Below are 15,051 nucleotides of genomic sequence, written 5' to 3' on the forward strand. Positions count from 1 at the left end.
ATTTGTTTTAAGAGTGTATCTCCACCCTGTACTTTGCTGTCCTTTCCTGACATAATGTCTATCAAATAAAGGCAAAAAGGGCCCAAAGACATACCTTGGCTAAGAAAAAAGGCAAAGAAAATACAGAAGTAAATAATTAATTAAATATAGAAACACTTAACATATGTGACCCGTCACGGAAACCAGTGACACAAGTCGGCAGCACAAGTTTCGAGAAAATGAGAAACAAAGGTTTTGTTTTCAAAATTTGTGATTTTCGTTTTATTGCAGAATCTGTTAGTTGAGATCACGAAGAAGCCTCTCCATGTTTGAGATAGCAGTTTTTATATATTTAAAAGCTTACATTTTGCGGTTGAAATCGGCTTGTTTTTCCGGAGATTCTAGCGTGCAGCGGGGGGCGTCATTGTCTGTGTGTATATTTACATACTGTATAAGCTTGTGTTTTCGCCTCCGCCCCCAAAGGGAACAGCGTGACTACTAAAGAAGGATAGTTCGCCCAAAAATTAAAATAATGTCATTAATGACTTACCCTTATGTCGTTCTAAACTCGGAAGGCATTCGTTCATCTTCGGAACACAGTTTAAGATGTTTTAACATTACATTTAGTCTGAGAGCTTTCTGTCCCCTTCATTGACAATCTATGTACGGTTTCCATCTCCAGAAAGGTAATAAAACATCATCAAAGTAGTCCATGTGACATCAGTGGGTCAGTAAAAATGTGTTGAAGCACCGAAAATACATTTTGGTCCAAAAATAGCAAGAATTACGACTTTATTCAGCATTGTCTTCTCTTCCGGCTCGAGCATGAAGTCACGTGACTGTAGTGACGTGGCTGCCCTGTTCCTCAGACATGTTTGCTAAGTTTTTTTTTCAAACCTATAGCGTGCGTCTCCCCAGACTGTAAACGAACTTGGGCGCACAAAACAAAAGAAAAATAAAAGAAGCTGGGGCGGAACAAATAACAGTCAGCCGCACTGTACGTCAGCCGCGTCACTGACTTTATGCGGCGCCGCAGTCAGATGACGTCAAAGTACTGCGAGAGCTCTTCAAGAAATCTTACAAAGTCGTTTAATTTCAATTCGCTCTCGCAGTGCTTTGACGCATCTCTCTGTCAGTTCTTGCAGCGCAGCATAAGTCCAAACACACATAAGTTACACAGAGATGGTGGAATTCGTTATATAATTGGCTACATGTTTTGCCTATCAATATTTTCCATGAAGTCATTGGCTGATGGAGGAACGAGTGAGCGATTGCAGTGTTTCCCACAGATCTGAAATTTACTTGTGGTGGTAGCTGGTGAATAGGGCAATCATTATTATCCACTGACAAAAAATGGTCTACTATACATGTGACAAAGAACTAATAATGTGTGACACAACACAATACTTTGATTTATAAAACATTCATATTAATTTCACATTATAGTTCATTAATCTAACCACCCCAAACTTTTGTTGCCATAAACAACGCTGACACTGTTTGTCAAAGCACCACGAAAAAACTTTATGTTTTTGCACTGATATATGAAGCAATTTGATGACCCCTTTTATGAAACTCAATTATATACAATACTTTGTATACTATAGCCTATATAGACAGTGCAGGTCTATAGATTATACATGTGACTGATGTTATAATGTTAATAACTTCTATAAGGCACTTTTACTGCTTCTGCTTTCTATTTCTCTTTTGCCGATTAAAAAAAGCTTAATCCACTAATTATTTCAGATTTAAAAGTCTACTTGCTGTCCCGATGACAGACTTTACATTACAGCTTTGCGTTTTTTATATCCTGAGTCAGCTAGAGCTTTGCTCATTCAGTATTAGCACTGCTTTTTGCTACAATCTCTGTGCAAACTGTTTAGATTTTAGTAAAGATATGGTCTATTAAAAATAGTAAGATTATTAAAAAATGGGATAAAGAAAATGAAGCGGCGCGTGGTCGTGACAAGAGCCAGTTGCTATCGCCATAGAAACCGGAGGCACGCTAAAACAGCACTCGAGTTTTAGCGCGGTAGCGCTCACGGCCGTTCTCCGATCGACTCGGGTTTTACACACAATATTAATCAGACTTGGGACCCGAAGTAACGAAATAGGACCGACCCGGACCCATCTGACCATTTAAAATATAAACCCGGAACCGTACGGGTCCTGCGTCCTCAGTGAAGAAAGACCTCTAATGGTAAAACTCTGCTCAAGTTCAGAAACATGAAAGGATACAATGTGACACTGAGGTTGCTTCGCGTCGCGCCCAATTCATTGAGAAACAGAGAGCACGTGAACGGACACTCAACCGGAGAGACACAACGTGCTTGCACGCAAAATGAAGCCAACTTAGATGCTATAAACACATATGCACATAAGCATATGCGACCATTTTGGTCGCAGTGTGTTCCCTAGCTGCTCCGTATGTGCTGCTGCAGTTGATCCAGTTTGCCGCGCTGGATGATGAGTTTATGACGCGTGCATCATCTTCACGGTCACCCGACCCCGACCTCTCTCTCGAGCTCTCTCTCTCGCGCTCTCTCTTTCGCGCGCTCTCTCTCTCTCTCTCCAAAACACGGGTCATCCAGTCGAGTTCAGAAAATACGGAAATTCATAAAGTGATTTTTTTTACCTGGGCGGGTCGCAATTTACCTGGGCGCAGCGCCCAAGTAGAGCCTATGTATGGGAAACACTGGATTGGTTACATCCCTAAAGGACTTCACGTTTTCGACGGCGCTGTTTGGATTATCTATTATACTACCGCCCTATTTTAAATACAAACTCTGAAGGCGGGTTCTCATATACCCTTACATGTTACGATGGAAATAGTCCTCACATTGTATATTATATTGTATTACCAGACGTTCATGGGAAATCTGATGTAAGCAATAAACTATATATCTATATTTCACGGATTATACGCATTTGTGGACAAAAATTGTCATTGGATAATTCACACATCTGAAACAGACTGGATTCGACTTGTGATCCCCACAAAGGTAAAAAGAGTCATGTTTATTTTTGCATGTTGTCATTTAGACTTCTGTCATAAAATACTACATATGATGCTAAAACATCTGTATCTCAAAACGGCTTTACAGGGGGTATGGCTTAGCTAAATGAGATGTAAATGAGCCCTATTGTCTCCCCCAGTTGGAAAGAAGAGTCCCTTTTGTCTCGATTTTCTCGGTTTGAGTATTTCTGAGTTCCTATATTAAAATGGCCAGAACTTCTCAAATGTGTTACACATTGTTGGAAAGCTTAGAAACTGCACTTTCAGAATCTGTGAATAACTCAAAATGGCCCAGATCCGACTTGTGTCACTACTTTCCGTGACTGGTCACATATAGAGAAAAATATATAAAATAATAATTATAATAATTATATTATTATTATTATTAGTAGTAGTAGTATTAGTAGGCTAATATTATGAAATAAATTCAAAACTAAATTCATTTTTAAAAGTTGTATTTATTTAATTAAATAAGTTATTCCTTTATTTCTTTCCCTATTATTACATTTAATTACTTTTCATTTATTTTCAATTATTGCAGGTTTGGTCTTCCACAGAGGCCCCGTAAGCATAACAATATACAGGGCACACACAGATTTTAGGTTAAACAATACATTTTAATTACATTGTATTCTTTTTATTAGTATGTATCAGTACTGAATAAAATGCAGGTTAATTTATAAACAACATTTCTCTCGTCCTGCATCCTGGATTTACTTTCCACAGAATTTGTCGCAATGCACCTTACAATTCCTCTCCGCAAGGGCACATGCAATTATGCCCTACAATTTGCTAAAATGAGGTTTGAGGTAGCATAATTAAGTTGCCCATCTTTCTGGACTGTTTAAAATGCTGCATCCATAGGCAGCTCGCTAGGTTTTGGGACAGAGCCATAAAGTGACATCTCTCCAGCCCTGGACTAAACCCTGCACTCAGTCCGGTGCCGTGTTGAAGCGGAACCGGGGCGTTTAGTCTGATCTGTAATTTAACCAATGACAGCCGCTGCGTGTGCGTGTGATAGAGAGATGGAGAAAGGCGAAGAGGGAGAGATAAAAGAGCGGATCGTGTAGATCCAGCTCCCCGCTGAGACACCAATCCCTCTTTATGGCTCGTAAAGACGCCTCCTCATGGCAGAGCCCGACGTGCACACGCGCACAGACCCACACGCGACTCCCATTGTTCCTGAGGAATGGGGAGGGAATGAAAGATAGAAACTAGCCGGGAGAATAACCTGATTTTCACTCGCCGTTCCAGGGCTCGTCGTCAGTATATCTTCCCACCTCATTTCCCTGATCGACTAAAATCCCACACACACGGGAGAGAGTGAAAGAGAGAGAGAGGCTGCATGATGAGATAGTTGGTATCGGGGGCCCTGAGGTGAGCCGAATGAGAGTTTGTCCTTTTTATTGGCTGTAATTAGGATGAGGTCATTATCATGCGCCAAAGGCCTTTCACTGCTGGGAGATCATAAAATGCCACCTGAACGATTTATGCTCCTCTCCCAGAATCCTCTGCAGCCGCACACTGAAGAGATGAGGAGATAAAGGGGAACGAAAAATACATGTGTGCGCACACACGTGTTCATATACATTAAAAACGGGTATGTGCGGCCGGGGATGAGCGATGAAACAATAACATATTAAAGAATGATGTAATACAACATTCTAATCCCATTTCAGTGTAAAATTAATGCGTAATTATGTCTGTGACTGGTTTCATTCATCTGTTTTATTATATAATATCAGTATAAATTCTTCCAGACAACATTTCTTCTAATTGGAATGTGATGTAAATGTCAGAGTATGATTCAAATCTCTCTCTCTCTCTCTCTATTTCTTTCTCGCTCTATCTCTGTCTGTCTGTCACAGTCGTTCACCTGCTTGGGTTGCCGTGGCATCTAAAGAGGGTGGAAGGAGAGCTGTATGAGAACGGGATAAGTAAAGACGATCAGCCACTGCCGGGTGCGGATTTCACCTTCACTCCCGTCCACCTGCCAGGATTCAACACCACACAGCCAGGTGTGTGTGCTGCTTAAGTCCTCTAACATAAGATTTCCATCTAGTGTCCCAGCAGCTCAATAATTCATACACAGTTGCACAGATGTCAGGTCTTTGCATACAGCGAGAGCTGAGATTGCGCGCGTGTCTTCATTATAAGAGTTTGATTGGCATTTAATTAATGGCAATAAACGACAGTAAATTACTCTCTCCCAGATGATCCCTAAGATCTTCAGGCCATTTTCTAACAAGCGTGAGATGTTATCTGTGTAGGCCCATACTGCTTGATAACCTGTAAATGAAAGACAGTACCATGCAGTATTTGCCATAGAATAGAAACGCGATAAACGCAACTTTTTTTTTACTGCCAGAATCAGTATTGTATCAGGTCAGTATTTAATAGTAAATTATAAATTTTACGCAAAATACAATATCCGCTGTGTTATTCTAGCATCTTTTTTACCTTTTTTCCAAAACGCAATTAACACCACTTCTCCTTTTCTGCAGAATGCAATAAATCAGCTTAACAAATCACAACGCACCATTCCACGCATTGTAAACAACAATACACGGAATCCTAGTTTTCCTCATCTTGTACTTCGTGATAAACAAACAAACAAAAACAAAATAATACTTTGATGGCATTGATAAGCCTGTGGTGGTTTTCTGTGACGGGAAAGAAACGTAAGCCATCAACAACTAATAATTTATGTAAAAGGCACTCGGGAGACTGAAAAATGCCGGCTGTTGCTTGTTCTCCTGACAGCATCAAGCTTCTGTCATGCTAACACATTGAGCCCAGGGGATCTTATGAAAAACTTTCCATTATTTTACGCGAAGCCAACAGTCAAAAAAGTTCACCGACAACGTTCTTAGTATGACAAAGTAAGTGTTTTGATTAGGGATGCTCCGATCGATCGGCCGCCGATCGGTATCGGCGGATAATGGCATTAAATGACTCGATCGGTGCTCGCTAAATCTGCCGATCTCATAAACCGATCTTTCTGTTTACTTTTGTCATCAAAAGGATCCTGAATGCGGCTGCAATTAAAGACATTTTTTATGTAGCGCGAGCATTTTTACAACCCGTTGCTCATGTGCGGCGTGCAGATTTGTATGTCTCTCTTTGCCTTTACAGAGATATGCGTATTTTCTATGCGGACGCGCTCCGGTCAACAGCGCGAGGCGTCTTCACATCCCCATCAAACAGTGTATACAACACATATCTATCACGGACAATTGCATCCTCATGCCAAAAGTTTATTATTTGCATGCCGCCGCCCACACACAGCAGCCTGTCATCAGTGCACGTGAACAGAGCGATCTCTCTCTCTCATGTCTTAAAGCTGCAGTAACCTAATTCATCTCTCAATAAAATCACTCTCTGCTCTTGACTAAAGAACTTTTATACTTCATACGAATGCATGTATATTTAATTAATACAGTACAGACTGTGAAGTGTTTTATTTTCAGTAATTTTAGGAGACATAAGCTTTTTTAAAGCCATATTAAATTTCTCTTTGCAGAATAAATATTTGTTGTGCTTATTTATTTGAGTCTCTATTAAAACAATAATATACCTAATTACTGCAAGTAATATAACAAAGGCAACATCCGTGGTATTATTTTATCTAGAAAAAATTTAACAGTTACAGTCATCAAAGAGCTTGCATATCAGCTTTTAAAAAAAAATCGGAATCGGTATCGGCCGATCACGAAGATTACAAATCGGTGATCGGTATCGGCTGCAAAAATCTTGATCGGAGCATCCCTAGTTTTGATTAATGACATCAATGTATACCACTATTCAACTAAATGAATATAACATGGCAAAGATGAGAGCACATTTATATGTTGATTTAATAGATTTATAGCATTTTGAAAAAAAATATTGTCATGGATTTATTGCATTTTGTAATTATGCTTATTTATAATAAATCTTTAAAAATCAATTTATTAATTTGAATTTTTGTATGCTTTTATAACCTAAAGATGCTATTTGAAAGTTGGTAACAGAAAATTTTGGATTTTCATCTTGTAACTTTCTTGGTATAGCAAAACACGTTTTTACTGAATAGATTTATTGCGTTTTGGAACCAAACTTTTCAAATATTTATTTATTACAGACACATACCTAGGCTTACGTAAGTTATTTGTGGTGAAATTGGTAAACCATTTTCTAAAGTGGCCGTTTTCGAATAAGTGCATACTTACAGTGTTACTTAAAATTTTCTATAATACTATAAAAGTAAAAGTATTTTAATATTTACATTTATGACTTACAGTGCATTCAAGTCATAAATTTTTTATTAGTATACAAAACCTTTGCGCTGCTGACACAATGCTCTACAGTACCATCCTGCTCCTGGAGGTCTGGTGTCTCTGCAGAATTATAATCAAACCTGATCCAGCTAGGCAGACTAGAAACTTTCAGGCAGGTGTGTTGAGGGAAGTTTCAGCAAATCTCTGCAGGAATCCAGCCCTCCAGGACCGAGTTTGGACACCGCTGAGCTAAAGGATTATTATTGCCCCTATATCTTCACTACATTATTATAGATCCATGGGCACCCAAGCGTTAAGTGAAAAGCCTTGAACTTATTCTTGCATCATTTATACCCAAAACAATATGTTGCTGCATCAGTATGTGTAAAGTAATTTCAGACAAGTGTTTCTAAACACATTATAAATGTTAGAAATGTACAGCGGGGAAAATAAATATTTGGAATTCTCTGTCATTTCACTTTACTTATTATGACTCAACTTGTATAGTTAAATGTTCTGATTTCTTTCTATGAATTCAATATTTGGCTTGATGGCTACATCTGGTGGACATTTTGTGTCAATAGCGCACATCCCCTTACTGATAAAATGCTGATGTGTCAAATACTTATTTTCCCAGCTGTATTGTTGAAACATGTTACAATGACTGTGAACTATACTACTGAATTGTGCAGGAAGCAGCCCAGTCTCATGAAATTACGTACCTATAGTCACGTCATTTTTTTGTTCTTTTTGTGATCGTGTCATGAATGTCCGTTGTTTTTCATGATCGTATCATGAATTTCTGTTTATGTGTCATTGTCACGTATTGGAAACTTTACTGTTTCTTCCTATTTTCTTACCATTGTCACTTTGGTTTAGGGTTAGATTTACATAAAATGACTTCCTTACCCAACTCTAACCCCAACGCCAGGTGACAACTGTTTAAATATCAGAAAATAAAAAAAATTTAATCAGAAAAAAATAGTATAAGCCAATACTAAAAAGTGACATCCTAAAACAAACACCAAATCTAACCCTAAACCGAAGCGACAATGGTTTGAAAATAGAAAAAAGCAGTTGAGTAACCAATACATGACAATGACACATAAATTTGTGATACGATCACAAAAAACACGAAAATTTGTGACACGATCACAAAAAACGTGGAAATTCGTGACAGTATCACAAAAAAAGAATAAAAAATATGTGACTATAGATATGTAATGTCGTGAGACTGGGTAGCGGAGTTATAATGTTAAATAGTTTTTCCACTTTCTTTGTTCAGGATAATCTGGGCGGGGCTAAAACGCACTGGAGTCGCTGCCCATAGCCCCGCCCCTAACACAATCACGAGCATCCATTCAGGTTGTAGCAATATCTAAAAGATGAGAGAGATGGCAGCTTTCCCACTAGTGGCCATGGTATATAAGCCCAGACAGCAGACACTCCACCACCAGCATTTAAGAGCAGAGAATCTTGCTTATTTATTTACTGGGTGTTTTACATGGTTCAAATTTGTCTGGGTGGTTAATAACACATTTTCTGTGGTGTGAAAAACACATATTTACTATCACTTTACACTGACTTTAATTAAAATGAGTGTGTATAATTTTTTCTATAGCCATACTTCTATCGCTATAACTCATTTAATCTATAGGGTAAATATAGCCCCATCGTATCGTTTTTGTTTCCTGTCCACCCACCTGATGTCTTCACATTCTTTCTTCAGGTCATAAGGGACTTGCTGAAGGGCAGAATGGTGATAGTTCAGATATTTCCCTCGAAGGCTTCAAGCCTGCATTTATTTCTAGCCAGATCTTTGACCACAAGTTTGCTCTACCCCAGTTTGTATCTGTACACAGGTGTGTTTGTTCTGTGAATGGTAATGTCAGTTCACCCCCCAGCTGAATGTCCATTGAGGGTTCGGTCGCTCGTGTGTCCCAGCGGGTGCCATTTCATCGTCGCCGTCACCCGAGTTTGACTCTAGTCAGCAAAGCTCTTCAAAGAGTCCTGTAGACGATTGCATTTGATTCACATCGACTGAAGCTGTGAAAAATACATGATTGTTTCTGACACTAAAAAGGACGCAGAGGCGTCTGTGTTGCTAGAATCAGAAGCGAAATTCATCTAGCAGCCTCCAGGCGCTCTTCTTTTACTTTTTATGTCTACGGTATAACTTTACTATGGCTGCCCGTCAAAGAACCTGAGCTTGGTTGCATCATTTTTAGTTTAACCCATATCCCAAACCTAAAAATAAAGGATACGGTTAACCAAAAGATGAAAGTTTATGATTTACCTGCTGTCAAATGCTTAGTTTTATACAACAGGTACATTTAAATAGTGTATTAGTCTAATGTAGGCCTACTGCTTAAGGGTGCCAGTGCTTCTCTTTTGAAGCCTCGGTCCCCATTTGTTGTAAAATAGTTAAACACAATGACAAAGTAAAATCTCTTTTATATTAATATGCACTATAAAATTAAACAATAAATGCTATATTAAAGGTATAGCGGAAGATTTTCGTTTTCCGGGTGGATCATCACTGTTATTGGTCATCCCAGATATCAATCATTCTGATTATATGTTGACGTATAACCGTCGCACGTGCTCGCCTCTACGTTTGCTTTCTGCACATGCGCACTTTCACGTGTATGTGTGTTGTGCTACGGTTTCAACCATTCATTGAAGGTCGCGTTCTCACTGTGTTTTTTTCAAAATGTCTGAGGGTCACAAGAGAAAAAGTGTCTACGAATTGTATGACAAGAAGAGAAAGGACTATAAATAAAGAAACAAGACCAGAGTGTTTATGGGAGACTATTTCACACGCTGGCGTGAGCTAAAGGACAGGTTGGGCTTCCCACGCGAAGTTTCTACTGGAAAGGTACATTTTGTCATGCTATTTGGAGAAATCCATTTAAAATCACTGCTGGTAAAAGTTGATGTAAGCTATGATTTGCGATGCTAGCCCTGGCACAAGTCACGAACCGCACAGACACGGTAAACATGCCGACAGAAACTTGTAAACAGAGCGAAGAGAAGAACTGAGCTCCTGCACGCTCTCTCTCTGTCTCGTGCACGCGTTTAACAGGCGTTCCCTCTCGGGAGCATTTTTTAAAAAATATCGAGGGGCGGTTCTTTTAAATAATTTGGGAAAATCTTCCGCTATACCTTTAAAAGTTTACTTTGTATGCTGTACTCTGTGTGGTTGAGTTCAGTGGGATGGGTTACATTAAACGCCATTGAAACACTTGCAATTTGTTGTGTACCTGACATAATGGTTAATATTATTGTCTTTATCTTAACTAAAGCTGTTTACAGCTATGCAAGGTAAATGCTCGGTCCTATCAACTCTTTTTTTTTTGTGATGAAAGAAATGTAATGTTATTTTGTTGATTTGGTTTGTCTTGATAGATAAAGAGGTGATACAGCGGGGCAGGGTGATAGAGAGGGGAGAGGTGGCCGTCGGAACACAGCTGGTCCAGGCGATTCCTCCTGGACTCTTCTGGAGGTTTCACATCACGGTTCACCACCCTGAGTATGTCAAGTTCAACATCTCGCTCACACGGGACGCCCTGCTGGGCATCTACGGGAGGAGGAATATACCACCCACTCACACGCAGGTAACCACAAGCTAATATACGCACATTGTTTCCCAAGCCCAGTAATATTCTTTAAATATTTATAACTCATAAATAATTTTTCTGTGTGCACGTGTTTTTGTGTACGCTTATTAGGGCCAAATCTTCAAAAATGTGGTTAAACTAATATGTGGGGACATATAAAGTGGTCTTAAGTATTTCAGAGTTATTTGAGACCCCATTCCAGGGACAAAATGTTAAATGCTCTCTCATTTGTAAGTTGCTTTGGATAAAAGCATCTACTAAATGAATAAGTGTGAATGTAAAAAATAAATTGAGGGTTAGGTTTAGGGGTAGAGAATAGTAATAAAAGTCAGTGATAAAAAATGATCTTAGTATAAAAAAACTACTGCATATGAGAAGTTCTTACTAATATATAGTTTCCAAATGTGTTTGTTTTAAAGTACAGCTGTACTTGCCAAGGCCACGTTTTTTACACGCTAACACAAAATTAGAAAACAGATATGCGAGTACATTTAAAGGTGCAATTTGTAACTTTTAGAAAGATCTCTTAAAGAAATGCAATATAATATACATAACTATATTATCAGTGGTGCATAAAGACCTAACATGATAAACGGTATTGTTTTTATTACCTTAGAATGAGCCGTTTTTATCTACAACGCCGGTCACCTAACATGAAAGTCGCCATTTCACACCGTCATGTTTCTACTAGGGGTGTAACGGTTCAAATTACTCATGGTTTGGTGCGTGTCATGGTTTTAGGGTCACGGTTTCGATGTGCGTATGTTTATGGGGACGAGAAGGCTACTGTCAAATTCCAAGAAAATAAAATTATTTATTGGGTTACAAACACCTAACACTTTGGTCACAACAGGCTTCTTTACAAAAATAAAACCAAACAGTTTTTAACCTCTGCCAAAATCAAAATTTTCACTTAAGAGCACTTGCATTATTATACTACATGTACCAACATACAGTAACTTAAAAATGAACATAAAGATCAGTTTGTTAACATTTAAACACATAAGGCAATGTGTGCTGTTTCGGACTCACCTGCGATCGCATGCTTTCAACAACACCCTGGTGATGATGGCGCAATAAGCGACTCGTCATATTAGATGTATTGCCTTGAGCATACGGCACTCACGAATTTTACACTTTTGTCCACGTTTTCTTGAGCATCGCTGCTGCTGTAGACTTAAATGAAGCTAGCGGTGGCTTATTAGCGGCTTTTCTTCGCGCTAAACGGTCCGCAACAGATTTGCATACTACGAGTTGATTGGACAGGTACTCTCACGTAAAAACACGCAGAGCTTATTCAAAACCATACATTAATGGTTTTATGCATTGTTTTTTCAGCAAACTTTATTAGAAATGTGTGGTCAAATCAAACATGGTGCACTGCGGTGCAAGTACATGCCGAACCATGGGAGGATAACGGGACGGTTTGATTTTTTCCAAGAACCGTTACAATCCTAGTTTCTACAGTAGCCATTAACTCTTTCCCTGCCGCAATCACCAGCATTTTTTTATGATTTTCACATAAGTTCAATGCCTTCCAGAAAATGTTCTTCTTTAAATATATAGACATACAATATATCAAATGAAATAACAGACCATCTGCTTTAAAAACAAACAAACAAAAAAACACTTTTTGTGAAGAACTTTTGATAGAGATCAGATTCAGAGTGATTCTCAAAACATATACAGAGTTTGAACTGTTTGCCCTAAGGAAATACTTCTCGGTTTTATAAGTTGGGTAAGAGCGCCACCTGGTTGATAAAAGCGGAAATACGGATTGCCGGAAAAACTCATCATTGGCAGGGAAGCGCTTTTTCTTAATTGACGAGTTAACTTGTCAATGGCGGGTACAGAATTAATGGACAAACTGTTCTACAGAGCGTTTTGTTCCTACGTTGTCTCAGATGATGACATGATTGTCTTGTGGTAGCTACCGTAGCTGCTCATTGCGTTTCGAAATTGAGGTTGGTTGCAATTTGCAATTTCACCACTAGATGCCGCTAAAAACCCATACAGTACCTTTAAAGTGTTTTTCAATATTTGAAAATACTTACATGTCAAGTTTTGCTTTGGGTCTAATGATATAAACCATTTTCCCTGGGTTTTCGAAGCTTTGATTGTGTTTACGGTGCACAATATAACATGTGTTCATGTTTCCTGTGTGAAAAAGCGCTGTATTTGCACACAAATTACTTTTCTCTATACTGCTGTTTTCACTGTCCTAAAAACGGGCTGATGTCTTCCTCGTTCTATGAAGTCCATCCTTCAAAAATACGTAAAGATTCGTGATTTGACGACAGAAGCTTAGCGCACCTTTTCTGAAAATGTCTCGCCAGATTGCGGAAGCTGTCCTCATCAAATGCAAAACAAAAGGCCAAACAATCCCGGATTTGACTCTGGGATGAAAATAACGTCTCGGTGGCATGGCAACAAAAACACTCTATTAACGCAAATCTTGCTCTTCTCAGTGAAAGCGGAACAAGGTCACGCCCTTTTTTGGTGTATTCCTTTAGGTCAGTGGTTTTCAAACTGGGGGCTGGGGCCCCCCGGGGGGCCGCGAGATGGTGCCAGGTGGGCCTCATTTTTATGACATTTTATGAAATACATTAATTTATCATGAATTCTGTGTAATTAAACCTAAAAAAATAAGGCTACTAACCAAAAGCACTACTTTTTTGTATAATTTAATGTTTTTTATTAAAATGTTGAGTTTTAGAACAGTTTTTTGTCACAAATTTTCTTTAGGGGGCCGCGAAGGAATGCACCGTACACAAGGGGGGCCGCACGCTGAAAAAGTTTGGGAACCACTGCTTTAGGTTGTAATTTAGAATATTGTCTTCATATACCTGGGAAGTTGATGGCTGTTGTCCAAACCAGCCGTTCTCTGTAGTTCTTAAAAGTTTGTATCTTTAAAAAATGTGAAAATAAATATTAAATCAAAATTAATAATAATTTAAATTTGTATGCAGTATAAAAAATGTAAAAAAAATTATAATCTAAAGTATCTGAACTATTTAGCGTGAGCTCCCCTTACACTTGAGCAACAGCAGGAATCTGCAAGCTCCCTTAAACCTTAATGAAATTACACCCAAATTTCTAATTCTAAACTAATGACTTCAGGACTTCAATCTCCTCAAAAGAGCTCAAGATGTGCATAATGCCATGAGAGGTCACACTAAATACTGACTGATGCCTGAAGAAAATGTTTTTTTTTTTGGTCATTATAACTGATAAAACATCAAAGATTGTGGTGGCCAGACTTTATCACAATACAGTATATAGTAAAAAGTTGTTTTGTGTATATGTGTATACATAACAGTACTGTATGCATTTGCATGTATTAGACTTGTGCATCGTTGAGTTTAAGATTGTTGTTGTTGATAAACGTTGTGTAAGTGCATATTGTTATGACTGGCAGATAACAAGCGGGATCGGCAGCGTATCTAACAAGGTGCTTCAGACGACCCCAACATGCTAATTACATCTCATTATTCAGGATATCATCCGAGATTAACCATTCACTTTGCTCAAGAAATTAGAGCCCGGTGTAATTCAATTTAAGGCTTCTGGTTTGCACCTCATTTGCATACGAGCTCTCATATGTAGGCGGAGACAAAGCACGAAGACTGGTTAATTGTTCTCGCTTAATGAAAAGGCTTCCATTGTGCGTACGTGCGGCGGAATAGAGATGTTTACGCAGACACAGCTTCTGTACGTCGTCTGGCTTGCATGTGTGTATGTGTTCGGCGAGGCCTGACAGATCGCTACTGCACCGAGACTGTCAACTCCACGGCGGCTCCCGCGATCGTTCCTCAGTTTCTCTGGCTGTCATTAAAAGCAGTGGGGCTCCTGCCCTGCTGGCTCCTGCCTGTCAGAGTAAGAGTCATTACAGTCGATGGGGCTTCAGTGGCTCCACAGTTTCCAGAGTGACTTCGGGGGTGGAGAGGGACTCATTATAGCCAGAGGGTTCTGTAGTGCCTTGGAGAACGCCGCTCATTGATGTTTCTGATGGTTGTAACAGCTCTGTCTAAACAGCGGCAATGCCCCCCAAAACACAGAGAGCACGCATACGGTACGTGCATATCTTTTCCAGTTTCCTTGGTGATGGATTCATTCCGGTTACAGTGACACGGTAGTGCGGGGTGATGTGACAGACACTGAACGCAGTCATACT

General features: G+C 39.2%; 1 protein-coding gene across 1 annotated transcript in view; it reads left to right on the plus strand.

Moving 5' to 3' along the window:
• The window catches only part of tenm1 (teneurin transmembrane protein 1), a 214,503-nt gene that overhangs the window by 131,085 nt on the left and 68,367 nt on the right, over positions 1-15,051 (plus strand). Inside the window, exons 6-7 of the mRNA XM_065250598.2 lie at positions 4,867-5,016; positions 10,666-10,874. Of these exons, the coding sequence (XP_065106670.2) occupies positions 4,867-5,016; positions 10,666-10,874 (359 nt within the window). The remainder of the gene's footprint in view (positions 1-4,866; positions 5,017-10,665; positions 10,875-15,051) is intronic.

The sequence above is a fragment of the Paramisgurnus dabryanus genome, chromosome 5 (assembly GCF_030506205.2).
Source record: "Paramisgurnus dabryanus chromosome 5, PD_genome_1.1, whole genome shotgun sequence".
Classification (NCBI taxonomy): domain Eukaryota; kingdom Metazoa; phylum Chordata; class Actinopteri; order Cypriniformes; family Cobitidae; genus Paramisgurnus; species Paramisgurnus dabryanus.